This window comes from Pseudophryne corroboree, chromosome 6 (assembly GCF_028390025.1).
Source record: "Pseudophryne corroboree isolate aPseCor3 chromosome 6, aPseCor3.hap2, whole genome shotgun sequence".
Classification (NCBI taxonomy): Eukaryota; Metazoa; Chordata; class Amphibia; order Anura; family Myobatrachidae; genus Pseudophryne; species Pseudophryne corroboree.
The window spans coordinates 82247880-82266313 of record NC_086449.1 but is presented as its reverse complement, the minus strand read 5'-3'; the positions used below and the strand labels follow the sequence as shown (position 1 = coordinate 82266313).

General features: G+C 45.5%; 2 protein-coding genes across 6 annotated transcripts in view; one reads left to right on the top strand and one right to left on the bottom strand.

The window, feature by feature from the left end:
* LOC134936364 (3',5'-cyclic-AMP phosphodiesterase 4B-like) overlaps positions 1–18434 on the bottom strand; it is a 943065-nt gene that overhangs the window by 556179 nt on the left and 368452 nt on the right. For all 5 annotated transcript variants that reach the window (XM_063931373.1, XM_063931372.1, XM_063931376.1 and 2 more), the window contains exon 2: positions 7215–7639. In XM_063931373.1, coding sequence (XP_063787443.1) covers positions 7215–7259 — 45 coding nt within the window. In that variant the 5' untranslated portion in view covers positions 7260–7639. The remainder of the gene's footprint in view (positions 1–7214; positions 7640–18434) is intronic.
* The window catches only part of LOC134936365 (uncharacterized), a 166070-nt gene continuing 155288 nt past the window's right edge, over positions 7653–18434 (top strand). Inside the window, exon 1 of the mRNA XM_063931377.1 lies at positions 7653–7665. The gene's annotated coding sequence lies outside the window, so the exon portion shown is untranslated. The remainder of the gene's footprint in view (positions 7666–18434) is intronic.

Below are 18434 nucleotides of genomic sequence, written 5' to 3'. Positions count from 1 at the left end.
ACATGACGTCAATATATGAAATATTCAGGTTAAGGTCAGCATTAGGTTACAGTTACAATTATTGTTGCCAACATTATCATCAGTGTTGATATGCTGTAAGTTGACCTTGATGATGACAACATGCTGATATATTTGAGCATATTGACATGTTGTGCGTCGCCATGTTTACCATGTCAATGATATGAATGTCGCCATGGTGATCATTGGCCAGATATACAGAAATCCTACAAAATTGTTGCTTCTCCCGGTACACCAGATATGACAGCTGGGAGCAGCCAATGGGGGTCATTCCGAGTTGATCGCTCGCTAGCTAGTTTTAGCAGCCGTGCAAATGATATGCCGCCTCCCACTGGGGAGTGTATTTTAGCTTAGCAGAAGTGCGAACGCATGTGCAGCCGAGCTCTGCAAAAACAGTTTGTGCAGTTTCAGAGTAGCTCTGAACCTACTCAGCGGTTGCGATTATTTCAGCCTATTCGTGTCTGGAATTGACGTCATACACCCGCCCAGCGAACGCCCAGCCACGCCTGCATTTTTTCAGACACGCCTACGTTTTTGCAAACCCTCTCTGAAAACGGTCAGTTGACACCCAGAAACGCCCCCTTCTTGTCAATCTTCTTGCGGCCGTCAGTGCCACTGAAAACTTCGCTAGAACCTGTGCAAAGCAACAACGGGCTTTGTACCCATACGACGCGCGTGCGCATTGCGGCCCATACGCATGCGCAGAAATGCAAATTTTTAGCCTGATCGCTGCGCTGCAAACAACGGCAGATAGCGATCAACTCGGAATGACCCCCAATGTTAGGCAATGATTTGTTATTTGTAAATAAATGATACACAACCACCATATATGATGTTGATAAACTTGATTGTATTTGAACAAAAACGAAATTTACAAAAATGTGCCGCATTCATAAATGACCCGTAGTTACGGCAAAAAAAGAAAAACTTTTCTACTAGATGGTGAAAATTTAAATCAACTGTTAAAATGAACGTGGGACGGACAGACACTTTTATCTCTCTCACAACGGTCCGGACGTGCCCCACAACGGTGTTCTAGCACCATTGGCATGCCCCCTCCCGCCCCACGACCGCCTCTGCCTGTCAATCACTGGGGACCGCCTCTGCCTTTCAATCACTGGGCTCCCGAGGTGCGCATGCGCAGTGTGGCAACTGCGCACGCGCACTCCAGCAAGGACTTCGGACTGCGTTCTGAATTAGGCCCATATTCCGCAGAATTTGACAGAGAATATTTCGGCCAGTCCCTGCCCCAATGGAGCTTACAATCTATATTCCCTATCACATGTATAGGCACACACATTCATACTAGGGTTAATTTTTGTTTTTAGGAGCCAATTAACCTACCAGTATATTTTTGGATTGTGGGAGGAAACCAACACAAGCACAGAGAGAATATACAAACTCCACACAGTTATAGCCACGGTGGGAATCAAACCCATGACCTCAGTGCTGTGAGGCAGTAATGCTAACCGTTATATCATCTGTACTGCCCTATCTATTGTGCTTTTCATTTTTAGTGTTATCTCTTGTTTATATAGTGCCATCAAGTTTTCTGTTGCGTGATACAGGAAAGAAAATGACACTGAAGCAGCGCCGTAACTACGTGTGTGCCAAGGGGGCTTGGCACACAGCGCAGTTGCCCTGAGGGCGCAACGGCCAGCGGCATGTAATGAGTCAAATTGACTCATTACATCCCGCCTCTGTGTGCGCCGTGCACGGCTGGAGGGAGAGGAGACCAGCGCCGGGTTCAAGGAGGAGGAGGGAGGGGGAGCAGGGAGCCGCAGCAGCGCTATTTGATTGGTAGTAAGCGCCGCTGCAGCATCCCCCTCTCCTTCTGTATTGGCTGCCCGGCGCTGCTATGGATGCTGGGATGCGGTTCCTTCATCCCAGCATCCATAGCAGCGCCGGGCAGCCAATACAGAAGGAGAGGGGGATGCTGCAGCGGCGCTTACTACCAATCAAATAGCGCTGCTGCGGCTCCCTGCTCCCCCTCCCTCCTCCTCCTTCTCATCTCACTGCCTGCACCGAGAGGGAGATGCCAGCACGAGGAGCCTGTCAGCGGGGAGAAGGTAAGTATATCCCTCTCTCTCTCTTTCTCTCTCTCTCTCTCTCTCTCTCTCAGGGGGACACCGTCTGCCGCAATGTGTAAAAAGGGGTCCTGGCTGCCGCAATGTATAAAAAGGGGGTCTGGCTGCCGCAATGTGTAAAAAGGGGGGGGGGTCCTGGCTGCCGCAATGTGTAAAATGGGGTCCTGGCTGCCGCAATGTGTAAAAAGGGGGCCTGGCTGCCGCAATGTGTAAAGAGGGGGCCTGGCTGCCGCAATGTGTAAAAAGGGGTCCTGGCTGCCGCAATGTGTAAAAAGGGGGCCTGGCTGCCGCAATGTGTAAAATGGGGTCCTGGCTGCCGCAATGTGTAAAAAGGGGGCCTGGCTGCCGCAATGTGTAAAGAGGGGGCCTGGCTGCCGCGATGTGTAAAAAGGGGTCCTGGCTGCCGCAATGTGTAAAAAGGGGGACTGGCTGCCGTAATGTGTAAAAAGGGGGACGCTGTCTGCTGTAATGTATAAAAGGGGCTCTACCTGGTGTAGTGGCGCTACTGTGCAGCGTAATTTGAATAATGTAGACTACTGTGCACCGTAGTATGAATTGCTATTATTTTGTGGCCACGCCCCTTCCCCGTGAAGCCACGCCCCTATAAAAAATGCGCACCTACGGCGCGCACTGCCCCTATCTTACATGGGGGGGGGGGGGGCGCGCCACTGTCGTTTCTTGCACACAGCGCTAAAATGCCTAGTTACGGCACTGCACTGAAGTACAAATAATTCAACATAAAAAAGGTACAAACAGACAGTACAGGAGAAAAAACCCACCAGTAAAATATATACATAACTAAGTGACAGTTTAAAACAGTATCACTCAATGAGCCAGTGTTCTGGTGGATCACAGTCATGAACTGTTGGGCTAATTCCGACCTGATCGCTTGCTAGGGTTTTTTGCAGTCCTGCATTCACATAGTCGCTGCCCATAGGGGAGTGTATTTTCGCTTTGCAAGTGTGTGAACACATGTGTAGCAGAGCTGTACAAACAGATCCTGTGAGGTCTCTGCACAGCCCAGGACTTACTCAGCCGCCGCGAACACTTCAGCCTGTCCGGGACCAGAATTGACGTCAGGAACCCTCCCTGTAACCGTTTGGACACGCCTGCGTTTTTCCAACCACTCCCAGAAAATGGTCAGTTGCCACCCACAAACGCCTTCTTCTTGTCAATCTCCTTGCGAACGCCTGTGCGAACGTATCCTTCGCACAAACCCATCGCTGAGCGGCGATCCACTTTGTACCCGTGCGACCTGATCGCCCGCTGTACGAAAACGCAGCCTAGCGATCAGGTCTGAATTATCCTCTGTGAGCGGAAGCACCCTGGAGACAAGGATAGGGCAGGGAGAGATGAGGGTGGAGGGCCCTGCTCGTGAGAGCTTACAGGTTAGGAGATCCATTTTGTCACATATCCATTTAGCAGTGAAACATTTGTAGTGTATAAATGAAAGGGCACTTTACATTTGTGCTGGGCCAGTTGGTATTCTGAAAATATAAAGCAATGCAAATATTCAGCCTCATTCTACAGTAATACAGTAATATGTAAATTCAAGTGAAATAGGCTTCACTTCCATGTGAGAGCTAGATGTCTGTGGGGGTTATTCAGAGATGGATGCAGATCTTGCAGCGAAATCTGCGTCCATATACTCACATGCTGGGGGTCGCCCAGCATTTGTGTTGCGCTGCCACGTGATGCGTTTGCAATTTAATTACAAACGCATTGAATAGAGGCTGACCCCTGCCTGCACAGCAGGCTGTCCGACGCCATCTTTTGTTGCATCATGCAGTTCCCCCGAAAACGCTGTAGACACGCCTGCGTTCGACGGACCACTACCTGAAAATGCCATGTTAATGCCCCCGATGGCCGCCACTGTCAATCACTATGTGAGCGCATCGTTCCGAAATGCAATCATATGGTGAAGGGTCGCACATGTGCACAATAGCCGCTGCGCAGACAATCTGGATGCGGCTGCAGCATGAGAACACACGGCTGCGTACAGGTCTGAACCAGCCCCCATGTACGGTGTGGTGTGCAATTGTCTGTTTATCCTAAAACAGCAGTATACCCCCTGTGTGACTATATTTACTAACAACGATACCACATATTCTGAGCAAACAATGAGTATCTGCCACTGAAGACACTCTCCAAGAAGGAAATTTGTCTGTAGCAGACATTGGGCTCTTGAACACCCAGAAGGCTTTGGTTTTATGCTTGGGATACCATAAAGAACAAATGATGCAGGTGTAGGGGACGCACGCATTATTGTCTTCCATTTTGGTACATGCTCCATCTGTGTACTTAATATGTTAGGCCCTGTAAATCAATTATGTATATATATGCAGTATTTTGCTCCTGCCCTCTGACAGTTATATTTGCAAAACAATGGAGAAAAGCTTCTAAAAATACAATGAAAGCTTCTTACTGGTTCCTACTGCCTGCTCGTGCCCCCAACTCTGACTTCTTACTGGTTCCTGCTGTCTGCTCGTGCCTCCAACTCTGACTTCTTACTGGTTCCTGCTGTCTGCTCGTGCCTCCAACTCTGACTTCTTACTGGTTCCTACTGTCTGCTCGTGCCTCCAACTCTGACTTCTTACTGGTTCCTACTGCCTGCTCGTGCCCCCAACTCTGACTTCTTACTGGTTCCTGCTGTCTGCTCGTGCCTCCAACTCTGACTTCTTACTGGTTCCTACTGCCTGCTTGTGCCTCCAACTCTGACTTCTTAGTGGTTCCTACTGCCTGCTCGTGCCTCCAACTCTGACTTCTTACTGGTTCCTACTGCCTGCTCGTGCCCCCAACTCTGACTTCTTACTGGTTCCTGCTGCCTGCTCGTGCCCCCAACTCTGACTTCTTACTGGTTCCTGCTGTCTGCTTGTGCCCCCAACTCTGGCTTCTTACTAGTTCCTACTGTCTGCTCGTGCCCCCAATTCTGGCTTCTTACTGGTTCCTACTGTCTGCTTGTGCCCCCAATTCTGACTTCTTACTGGTTCCTGCTGTCTGCTTGTGCCCCCAATTCTGACTTCTTACTGGTTCCTGCTGTCTGCTCGTGCCTCCAACTCTGACTTCTTACTGGTTCCTACTGCCTGCTCGTGCCTCCAACTCTGACTTCTTACCGGTTCCTACTGCCTGCTCGTGCCTCCAACTCTGACTTCTTACTGGTTCCTACTGCCTGCTCGTGCCTCCAACTCTGACTTCTTACTGGTTCCTACTGCCTGCTCGTGCCTCCAACTCTGACTTCTTACTGGTTCCTACTGCCTGCTAGTGCCCCCAACTCTGACTTCTTACTGGTTCCTGCTGTCTGCTTGTGCCCCCAATTCTGGCTTCTTACTGGTTCCTGCTGTCTGCTTGTGCCCCCAACTCTGACTTCTTACTAGTTCCTACTGTCTGCTCGTGCCCCCAATTCTGACTTCTTACTGGTTCCTGCTGTCTGCTTGTGCCCCCAACTCTGACTTCTTACTGGTTCCTACTGCCTGCTAGTGCCCCCAACTCTGACTTCTTACTGGTTCCTGCTGTCTGCTTGTGCCCCCAATTCTGGCTTCTTACTGGTTCCTGCTGTCTGCTTGTGCCCCCAACTCTGACTTCTTACTAGTTCCTACTGTCTGCTCGTGCCCCCAATTCTGGCTTCTTACTGGTTCCTACTGTCTGCTTGTGCCCCCAATTCTGACTTCTTACTGGTTCCTGCTGTCTGCCTGTGCCCCCAATTCTGACTTCTTACTGATTCCTGCTGTCTGCTTGTGCCCCCAATTCTGACTTCTTACTGGTTCCTGCTGTCTGCCTGTGCCCCCAACTCTGACTTCTTACTGGTTCCTGCTGTCTGCTTGTGCCCCCAATTCTGGCTTCTTACTGGTTCCTGCTGTCTGCTTGTGCCCCCAACTCTGACTTCTTACTAGTTCCTACTGTCTGCTCGTGCCCCCAATTCTGGATTCTTACTGGTTCCTGCTGTCTGCTTGTGCCCCCAACTCTGACTTCTTACTGGTTCCTACTGTCTGCTTGTGCCCCCAACTCTGACTTCTTACTGGTTCCTACTGTCTGTTCGTGCCCCCAATTCTGACTTCTTACTGGTTCCTACTGTCTGCCTGTGCCCCCAATTCTGACTTCTTACTGATTCCTGCTGTCTGCTTGTGCCTCCAACTCTGACTTCTTACTGGTTCCTACTGTCTGCTTGTGCCCCCAACTCTGACTTCTTACTGGTTCCTACTGTCTGTTCGTGCCCCCAATTCTGACTTCTTACTGGTTCCTACTGTCTGCCTGTGCCCCCAATTCTGACTTCTTACTGATTCCTGCTGTCTGCTTGTGCCTCCAACTCTGACTTCTTACTGGTTCCTACTGTCTGCTTGTGCCCCCAACTCTGACTTCTTACTGGTTCCTACTGTCTGTCCGTGCCCCCAATTCTGACTTCTTACTGGTTCCTACTGTCTGCTTGTGCCCCCAATTCTGACTTCTTACTGGTTCCTACTGCCTGCTAGTGCCTCTTAAATAGTATAACACACTATAAGATTATCTGTCCAATCTGGCTGGTTGGAACAAAAATCTTGTAATGTCTGGGAGCAAATGACAATCAACCATTTGCTCCCAAATTCCAGAAAATGGACAAAAACTGTTGTTTGGATAAATGTGTCTGAATCTGTGTGTATCCATCTTAACTCTGACTTGTTACTGGTTTCTGCTGACTGTTCATTCCCCTAACTCTGACTTCACATTGGTGTCTTCTAATTTCTCATATAAGACAAAAAAAACCATGTACTAAGCAGTGATAAAAGTGGAGAAATGAGCCAGTGGAGAAGTTGCCCATGGCAACCAATCAGCTGCTCTGTATACTTGTATAGTATGCAAATGATATATGTTACTTCAGTGCTGATTGGCTGCCATGGGCAACTTCTCTACTGGCTCACTACTCCACTCTTTTCACTGCTTAATACATCTCCCCCTTATAAATTCTCACCACTTTCTGCAGATTGCATATGATGTATACTTATATGATGTAATAACTGTAATGAAATAAAATATGCATACATCATACGTACAGTATGAATAAGAGGTTCTCCCATGAGAAGCTAATGTTGCCCCCTTCCCTGCACATGCACTCAGGAGTTCCACCTGACGTCTTACCTCATCTGAAGAGATGGTCAGAACACTTCTGCTTTTCTTCATCATAATGTTATGTGCACGAGGTCACACCAGCACCCCTCTCAGCTCCAAGGCATATGTTTCCCAATATTTATATCCAATATATGCAATCCAAATATAAACCCAAGTACAAGTATTGCTGAGGGCTCTTCTTTGTTACGGAATAAGTGTGCAATATGTGCTTTCCACATGCAATGTCTTGCTTTTGAGACTTTAATCCACATGTAAACCTGATATCATATTTCTCCAGTCTGACACATACCATTATTTTCCATCTGTGATGATAATGATAAAGACATTGCAAACTCACAAAAGCTTTATTCTGCAGATTAAAACTGTAATCCCGGCTCTCCTGTATAAGTGATGCGTCTGATTTCTTTTGCTGTCAGATAAGGATACATGTCCGTCTGCAAATAAACAAGACAAGTGGCAGGTCAGTCTTTTCATCCCAGTTATTTGATTTTAAAAACAGTCAAATTAAATAATGTTGTTGGTAATGTAATTTCCTACTGTATACAGTATCACCAAACCGTAAGATTTGCTGCAAGATGGGGATGTCTAGCAACCAAAGGGTTGAGATTTATCATTTTGGAGACATCCTCTTGGTAAAATAATGGTTTGGTTTGGTAGAACTTTGGTATTGCCGAATACTGTACATTGGCCCTCATTCTGAGTTGGTCGCTCGCTAGCAGATTTTAGCAGCATTGCACACGCTAGGCCGCCGCCCTCTGGGAGTGTATTTTAGCATAGCAGAAATGCGAACGAAAGATTAGCAGAATTGCGAATAGAAAATTCTTAGCAGTTTCTGAGTAGCTCGAGACTTACCGCGATCAGCTCAGCCCGTTTCGTTCCTGGTTTGACGTCACAAACACGCCCTGCGTTCGGCCAGCCACTCCCCCGTTTCTCCAGACACTCCCGCGTTTTATCCTGGCACGCCTGCGTTTTTCCGCACACTCCCAGAAAACGGTCAGTTTCTGCCCAGAAACACCCACTTCCTGTCAATCACACTCCGATCACATCAACGATGAAAATTCTTCGTTCAGACGTGAGTAAATCTACTAAGTTTTGTGCTAAAATACTTAGCGCATGCGCACTGCGTACCATGCGCATGCGCATTTTTGCCTTAATCGCTCCATTGCGAAAATCGTCAACGAGCGAACAACTCGGAATGACCCCCATTGACAGGTATTTTTAAAACATTACTGGGGTAATTGTTCTATGCTCATTCATTAGACTTTTAGGGGTCTAGTCAATTGGTGCCGATATTTCCAACTGTCGGAAATACCAGCAACAACTGAATAGATCCCTAAAAGTTTAATGAATGAGCATAGATCAGAAATAGGTCAAATTTGCATTCGACCTATTCAATGAAAGTGCCGTTTTTCCGATTGTCGGAAAAACCGGCACTTGTCGAAAAACACTAGCCGATCCACGTATTTCTGTCGAAAACACGGCTGTTTTTCGACAGTTTTAGGGTGATACAGAATCGACTTGTTAACAAGTCGAATCTGCATTGTCGGAATGCTGGCCGAATCTGAACTGTCGGATCCTCTCCGTTGGAAAGGATCCGACATGAATTGAATATACCCGTTAAAACTTAAGCTAGACTTACTGGCCACCCAGTACCAGTGCATCTAATCGTAGTCACTACATTAGGATATGGTGATCATTTATTCCCTGTGGGATACTAAGAACAAATGTCGCTATTTTAGTTCTTTTTTCAGTCATGTTACACTGTAGCATACAGCAGATTGATACACTTATGGCACCCATACATCAGCGGCATATTGGCGCTACAGTATTTGCCGATCCCCCAACTCTGTTTGCCTATTCACCTTACTCTGACCGCCATACATCAGTGGTCCCGTTTCCCCTGATTCCCCGATCCGACGGCACATTGGCAGTCATCGATGATCTGCAATCTGTTGCTGAATTGGGGAAATTAAACATTTAAAAATCCTGAATCCCCTGATCCTGACTGCAAATGGGCAGGATCGGCAAATCAGGGATTTTTAACATGTTTAATTTCCCCCGATTCATCGACGGATCGCAGATTATCGATGAACGCCAGTCGGCAGATCAGCGATGCATTCCGATCGGGGAAATGGGGATTGCTGATGTATGGGGGCTTTGACACTAAGGATTTAGAAACCATGATGCAAATTAATTTAGTTTCTCTCGCCAAGTACAGTACATTTAGGCAAATGACCAACAATATTCCACATTTCCAAGGTCAGACCGAGCCAACACTACACACAATATATTGTTCTCTGATTACATGCATGCAAAAGTACAAACTAGACTCCTGAATATACTGTCTACTATCAAAACGTTGCCATTCTCTTTACATTACTTAGGGTGAGATGTATCAAACTTTCAAAAGAGGACTAATTGAAAGGTTGCCTATAGCAACCAATCAGATTCATTCTATCATATACCAAGTACAGTCTATAAAATGATAGATGAAATCTGATTGGTTGCCATGAGTAACTTCTTCACCTTTCTTCTTTAGAAGGTTTGGTACATCTTCCCCTTAATTTAATTTAACCATAATTATTAGGTTATATAATTCATGAAAGCAAATTGTATTATCTCGTATCTTTAGTGCCTTTTAGTTATTACTGGTTTTTAATTATATATACATACATATTTGGGTATACATACTAAAGGACTTTCTCTTATTAATGTACCTAGGGCCTAATTCAGACCTGATTGCAGCAGCAAAATCTTTCTCTAATGGACAAAACTATGGGGGTCATTCCGAGTTGATCGCTAGCTGCCGTTGTTCGCTGCGTAGCGATCAGTGTAAAAATCGGCTAATCTGCGCATGCATCGCAATACGCACGCGCAATGTACTGGTACAAAGAGAATTGTGGTTTTGCACATGTTCTAGCGACGTTTTCAATCGCACTGGCGACCGCAAGAAGATTGACAGGGAGGGGGCATTTCTGGGTGTCAGCTGGACGTTTTCTGGGCGTGTTTGGAAAAACGCAGGCGTTCACACTTTTGCAAAGCGAAAAAACACTCCCCGGTGGGCGGCGACAATGCGTTTGCACGGCTGCTAAAAACTGCTAGCGAGCGAACAACTCGGAATGACCCCCTATGTACACTGCAGGTGGGGCAGATAGATTTGGATTGGTTATCTTGTTTCTGTGCAGGGTAAATACTGGCTGCTTTATTTTTACACTGCAATTTAGATTTCAGTTTAAACACACCCCACCCAAATCTAACGCTCTCTGCACATGTTATATTGCTACAATGGTAACGTACGGTTCCTACTCATTGAGGCTTATTATGAGATTTCATAATGTAATGCATTTGTGGATTTGTTAAGAACTAATACCTGTGACGCGTGTCTGGATATCAACCATGGGTATAATTTAATTCAATTCAATTAATTAACCACACAGAGTATTGTTCTAACCAAGCTGCTGCGATGGGTTCAAAAACCACAAAAATAAAACCAATCCAGACTAACACAGCGCTGCAGTCCGACAGACACAGAAATGAGAAAAAGTGCTGGAGTAATTGTAATCATATGCATATAACAATACACAGAGGCGGATTGCCCATAGGGTTTACAGGGAAGATTCCCGGTGGGCCGACGCACCCGTGGGGCCTGTTTTGTTTGAGGACATGTGGTCCTTTTTATAGACATAATGAATAAGATGCTAAATAATTTGCATATATGAAAATTACTTTGCTACTTAGCCTGTGATTGCAGATGACCTAGTGTATGCTCTGTCTGCCTGCTTGGCTGACATATAAGATTGAGTGGATAGTGATTGGGATACGTTTGGTGTAATAATCAAGAAAATATATCTTTCTAAAGAATTATATAGTTTCTTAAATTCTGAAGGTGTATCATATAATGTGCTCATAATATTTAATTTTATTTATTTTTAACTTCCCCCTTAATGCTGGACATGCCCACTATCTGGAAAGTCTTGGGGGAAGGGTGCTGCTGCCATGGCTAGACCTTACACCTCTGGTGCTGCCCATGTGGGGCCACTAGTACAAATTTTTCCAGGGCCGCTTTTTGTTCCCAATCCGCCCCTGACAATACACCCCATAAAACATACAAATGACAATTTCTAAAGTATCATATTCACAGAGAACCGATGCATAGAAAAAGATCTCATAATAAAAGCAAATGAAATGCGGATAGTAAATTGTATTATGGTAACTCCAGGTATAATATTTATAACGTGTTATTTATTACTTATTATGTGCAACAGAATAAAAAGTCCGTAAGCATGGAACATGTATATCCCATGAGTTGGGACTAACTGATTAATAGAATAGGCAATGCTGGATATAGATTTTGGTAAGAGTCTTGGAAAGCCGTGATATTAAACTGTGCTGTAGATCTACTATGGTTAGTCTCATCACATGATAGGTATTTGCTAGTGTGCTAGTCGCAACGTACCATGCGCCAGAGATCACTGGGGAGTCAGGGTCTATTTTACTTGGGATATACCACAATGTCAACAGTAATGATGTCGACATTGTTGAAATGTCAACACTGAACATGTCCAAATCTCCAGTGTTGACATGTTCACAAAGTCAACGTGTGAAATGCCGACATTCTGCATAGACTCAGCCGGCCAGAGATTAGTTTTCTTTGGTAAGTGAAAATAAATGTTGGCACCCCTTGATGGGATCCACTTTTCACAGGGACAGCGCGCACGCTGCCACAAAAGGGTGTGTGGTTTCACAAGGAAGGGGTGTGGCCACACAACAGTACCCCTAAGGGTACAATAAGATAGTGGGTTACAGTGGGAACCTGTCCCAGTGCTTGTCCTCCCCATCTCCCCGCTCTCTGTGGGCAGTGTGGCAGAAGTGCGCACTTCATGCTGTCAGTCTCCGGAGTTGGGAACAGCAGCTGGCAAAGCAGGGACGCCATGTGCAGGTCGCGGTGTTGTATCCTCCATCCTGCACGTATACCTAAAAGGACACTCCTCGGCCTCCTGCTGCTGCAGGGCGCACTGCACAGTGTCCCTGGGTCACACCATCTCATCACCAGAGGGCTTTCTCACCATCTCATGGCCCCAACCTTGGCTAAAGGGCCGTGTCACGTTCGGAGCGCCAGCGGTCTGTCTTACATACGAGGTCCGGGTGACGCTTTCTGAATGAGGGGCTGTACCATTCTTTCAAATCACCCCGCACAGGAGAGCAGTAGCTGGGAGAGCAGCAGCCGCTGCCATCAACAGACCCCGCCCCAGAGCTCTCTGATTGGTTGCGGGTACTGGACAGTAGTGGTGAGAGTGTTCCATGCAGTGGGTATGTACTGAAGGCTACGTACATTACGTAACCTCACTCCTCTCACAGGCTTCCAGCTAGCAGTCCTAGTATCGCAGTGTTGACGCCCTCCACAGTGTGTCGCTCTACACAGCTGCGTACTTGCATGGACTGGAGGTTTAGTGTTAGCCCGTGGCACCAGACGGTTAGGGTGAGGCTATGGGATGGGAGGGTTAGGAACTAGGGTGGTGAGGGTTAGTGTTAGCCCGTAGCACCAGACAGTTAGGGTTAGGCTACGGGAGGGGAGGGTTAGGAACTAGGGTGGTGAGGGTTAGTGTTAGCCCGTAGCACCAGACGGTTAGGGTTAGGCTACGGGAGTGGAGGGTTAGGAACTAGGGTGGTAAGGGTTAGTGTTAGCCTGTGCACCAGATGGTTAGGGTTAGGGACTAAGGGTAGGGGGAGGGTAAGGCTGTGGGAGGGGCAGTTAGGGTTAGGCACTAGGGGGAGGGGTTAGCGATCCCACCTGAAGTGCCACCTGATCAGCATTAACAATTGTTGGAGCTGCCGAACCAGGTACTGTAGGTCACAACTTGACCACAACTTTTGTTGATATTCTAATCATGTTGACATGCTGCATGTTGACAATATGACCATGTCTACATAATGAATGTCAACATGCTGAATATCGACAATATACCGAACCCATGTTCTACCAAATACTTGTGCTGATGATGCAAATTGCAGTGAGAAGCTAGCGTGACCAGCAAGAGGTTTCCTGTGGCTGCGGATCGACCTCCCTGTTATTTGTCTGCTTAGTCCTATGGGTAAACCATGTGTTGTAGGATATCTCCCTGAGCTGGAAAAAAGTTCTGTCCAGTCTCTAATATGATTCTTCACAAAACATCTTTAAGGAGTGGATCATATATCAAAACAGAATAGTTAAAATATTCACATTCATTATTATTATTAACGTTTAATTATAAGGCGTCACATGGGATCCGCAGCACCCAATTACAGAGTACTTAAACAAATAGGCAAAACAAGAAGACAGTGACTTTCAATTCAATACAAGTACAGGGTATATAAACACTGAAATAAGTATCAGGGCGGCAGACAAATGAGGGAAGAGGGCCCTGCTCGTGAAATCTTACATTCTAAAGGAGAGGGTCACAAAGACAGGGGTGACACAGATGGGGTAGAAAGTGAGCTTGGGCCACAGAGGGCTTAGGATGGTAGATGCCTGGATTTGGTGAAGACATGTGTCTTGAGAGCCCTTTTGAAGTTTTGTAGAGAGGTGGAGAGTCTGAGGGTAGAGGGTAGAGAATTACAGAGAAGGGGAGCAGCACGAGGTAGGAGTGGGAGGAGGTAATCAGTAGGCAGGAAAGGCAGCGTGCATGGGGTGTCCAGTCTTTAGGTCAACCACACTTAGGTTGACAGTCATTAGGTCGACCACTATTGGTCGACATGCATTAGGTCGACATGGTCACTATGTCAACATGTACTAGGTCGATGTGAGTTTTTCACTTTTTCTTTTCATTTTTTGAACTTTTTCATACTTTACGATCCACGTGGACTACAATTGGGAATGATTACCTGTGCCGAGCGCAGCAATAGCGGAACGAGGCACTTTGCCCGAAGCTCACTCGCCATGCGAGGGTACGTGGTGCACTAATTGGTTTCCTGGTCACCATTTTTTTTAACTAATTTCGACCTTTTTCCATGTCGACCGTGTTCATGTCAAACTAATGACCGTGTTTACCTATTTCAGGTGTCGACCTAGTCACTGTCGACCAATAGTGGTCGACCTAATGACTGACAACCTAAGTGTGGTCGACCCTATGATCCACACCCGTGCATTGGCAGAGCAAAGAGGACAGGTGGGAATGTAAAGGAAGATAAGGTCAAAGATGTAACTGGGAGAGGAGTGGGTGAGGGCTTTGTAAGTGAGTGTGAGAAGCTTGAAATGGATTCTGAAGGGGAAGGTGAGCCAGCGTATGGCTTGTAAGAGAGGGGATGTGGATGCAGTATGTTTCATGAGGAAGATGAGTCGGGCAGCAGCACTGAGGATAGATTGGAGTGGAGAGAGGTATTTTTCAGGGGTGCCCGATAGGAGAAGAGTACAGTAGGCCAGTCTGGAGAGGACCAGTGAGTGGCTAGGGGTCTTAGTGGCATCTTGGGTGAGAAAGGGTCTGATCCGGGAGATATTTTTGAGATGAAAATGACAGGTTTGTGAGAGGTGCTGAATGTGTGGTTTGAAGGAGAGGGAGGAGTCAAGGATTACTCCAAGACATTGCACTTGGGCGCTAGAGGAGATAGTAGTGCCATCAATACATAATGAAATTGTGGGAGGTGAGGTTGTGTGGGAGGGTGGGAAGATGATCAGCTCAGTTCTAGACATGTTAAGTTTAAGAAAATGCTGGGACATCCCAGAAGGGTTAGCAGAGAGACAGTTGGATACATGAGTGAGGAAAGCCGGTGAGAGGTCAGGGGAGGAAATATAGATTTGAGTATCATCAGCATAGAGATGATATTGTAAGTCAAAAGAGCTAATGAGTTTGCCTAAAGAGGATGTATAGAGAGAGATAAGAAGAGGACCAAGAACAGAACCTTGGGAACACACTTACAGTAAGTGAAAGTGTGTGTGTGGTGGGGGGGGGAGGTGGAGCCATGAGAGGAGACAGAGAAGGAATGGTCAGAGAGGTAGGAGGACAGCCAGGAGAGGGCAGTATCACGCAGACCAAGGGAGTGAAGGATTTGCAGAAGGAGAGCATGGTTCAGTGTCAAAAGCAGCAGAGCGGTCATGAAGAATAAGCAAAGAGTAGTGGCCTTTGGATTTAGCAGAAATGAGGTCATTGCTGACTTTTGTGAGGACAATTTCAGTGGAGTGGAGAGGATAGAAGCTAAACTGGAATGGGTCACGCAGTGAGTAGGAGGATAGAAAGGCAGTAAGGCAGTTATAGACAATACGCTCAAGGAGTTTGGAGGCAAAAGGGAGGAGAGAGATGGGTCGATAGTTGGAGAGAGTGTGTGGATGAAGGGTTGGTGTTGAGTGCATGCTTGAAGGCAGAGGGGACAGTGCCTGATGAGAGAGAGAGATTTAGGAGGTGGGCAATATGGGAGCAGGCAGAGAGAGAGAGAGAGGTAGCGGAGGAGGCGGGAGGGGATAGGGTCAACTGGGGAGGTGGAAGGGGGCGAGGAACAGGTGAGGGCCATGACTTCCTCATCAGACACATGTAAGAAAGATGTCAGAGTTTGTGAGGGGGAAGGGTAGGGGTGGTAAGGGAAAGGAGGAGGCTGGTTGCTAATGGTTTGGTGGAATGTGATGTCTTAATGTATGGAGTCAATTTTGTATGTGAAATAAGTGGCAAAGTCAGGAGCATAGAGTGAGGAGGGGAGACGAGGTGGGGGTGGAAAGAGGAGGGAGTTGAGAGGTGCAAAGAGGCACCGGGGGTTCGAAGACTGAGAGATGAGGTTCTTGAAGTATGACTGTTTAGCGAGGGAAAGGGCAGCACTGAAGGATGAGAGCATAAGTTTGAAATGGAGGAAATCTGCCTTAGAGCGTGATTTGTGATCGTTAAAATCATGGGGGTAATTCCAAATTGATCGCAGCAGGAATTTAGTTAGCAATTGGGCAAAACCACATGCACTGCAGGGGAGGCAGATATAACATGTGCAGAAAGAGTTAGATTTGGGTGGGTTATATTATTTCTGTGCAGGGTAAATACTGGCTGCTTTATTTTTACACTGCAAATTAGATTATAGAATAAAAATAGAGGCGCTCATGAGAAACACACACCAAAATATCACAGGTTCGGTATCAGCCAAGGAATAATGCAGAAAATATAAAATATATATATTTATTAATAGTAATATAAAAATACTATTTCATAATGGATAATTCACAATTGATATTCCTTATGATTTTAGTATGATATATAAAAAACAATAATTTAAAAATTACATGAGTTTATCTAAATCTTGATAGTATATTAATATACTTAAGAAATCACTGAACTATACGATTCAAGAAATGTGTATCAGAATGTTGCAGTCTCTTTTAGAAACACTGTTGCCACAGCTGCTAAACGTGATTCCTGAATGTGTCACATTGACTGCACGTATTAGTGATAGTCAGCATGAATTGATATGTGAAATACCTCTCCACAAGGGCTGGTGAACCCGAGCGTCCCCGGGTGAGTCCAAAGGTTGCCCAGTAGATATAGAAGCTGGAGGAAACGTAGAGTATCTGGATCTGTCGGCCGGCTGCACGGTTTGTTTGATTACCCTGCTTGTTCCACCTTACAAGTGCTGTGCAGGTACTTGTGAGCGGCAGATGTATAGCTGCTGGATCGGGTGGTATCTTAAGCCCGGGTATATGTGTGCGTTCCTTCCAAGTTACCTGGACGTGCACCGTCCGCCGGTAAGGACCGAGGTGGAGAACGCTGGGGATGATTGCCGTAGCCGTGCGGCGTCTGCAGCTGATCGTGTGGCCACGTAGAAAGCCGTCCGCGGCTGCTGTTGGGGAAGCCGGAAGAAATGGCTGTGGCCTTAATACGTCCTGAATACAGGTGTTCAGTGATTTGCAAAGAGAGGAGGAGTCCTGACGCGTTTCGTCACGTGACCCGTGACTTTTTCAAAGAGGACTCCTCTTTGTGCGATGTATGTGATTTAAAGGGCTCTTAATTATGCCTCCACAGATGTAACTAGTCAGTATAATCATACATCAATGATAACACATGCACTTGCATAAAGGAATTCCTTGGCTGTTTAGATAACAATTTATCTGGTTTATATATCTTAAAAATTGACAAACCTAATAAAATAAATTATAATCAATAAAACATATGTATGTTAAAAAAACATATATAATGGCGGAGCTAACGCATAAATCTACAAGAAACAAAAATTAATAATAAAAATAGAGTGTCGTGGACACAAAAAGCATTGTTAGTGTATTGTATCTGAACATATATCCCAGCTATATTTTATAATGCATCCTATTTGGTGCTGTGAACTTATATATATATTGGGGATTATCGAAACTATGTATGGTAACGAAGACACCCATATTCATTATGAAAGGGGACCATAATAAAGAATAAATATATATATAAGATATACAGAGGAACTTTTATGACTAAGAGCTGTCCTTTGTATAACAATGTCAAATAATCAAAAAATTAAATAAAACCACGTAAGAAGTTGGTATAATGATAATATCAACATTACTAAACCATATATAAATACAAATCTTGTTAGATATACAATTACATAGAATTTGAAAAAAACACATAAAGTTATGAATCATGATCATAATAAATCATGATCATAATAATAATCCTATACGTATAATTATTTAAAGAGTATCGAAAAGATCTAAAGTATATAAATACCCGCAATCAATATAAAAACACTATTATATGGGATAGTGGAAAAAATACCCTACATATATTTATATTCTACATTTATATTAGTACAGCTGCTGAATTTCATGAACCAAAATGGCAGAGCGATATGGCAATGTTGAGACAAAGACATCACCCATCGATCTCGATGGACTCATTGAGGCCACCAGGAGCAAGTGACCCCATTCTGTGTATCCAAAAGTTCTCCCGACGACAGAGCCTGCTAAATCTGTCTCCCCCCCTACATGTGGGGCTAATGGTCTCAATGCCTATTAACTTCAGATCTTTAGGATCTCTGTTGTGGAAATGAAAAAAGTGTTTTGAAACCCCGTGATTCAAGAATCCCTTTGTGATGTTACGTCTATGTTCTAAAAAGCGAACTTTTAGCTTACGAATCGTTCTCCCTATATATTGGAGCCCACAGGGGCAAACCAGCACATATATAATATATTCGCTATTACAATTGATAAAGGATTTTATGGGATATTTGTCTCTCCGGGGTGATTCAAAAAATTATGCAGATTATTCTGGATATAGGAACATGTGGTGCAGTTTC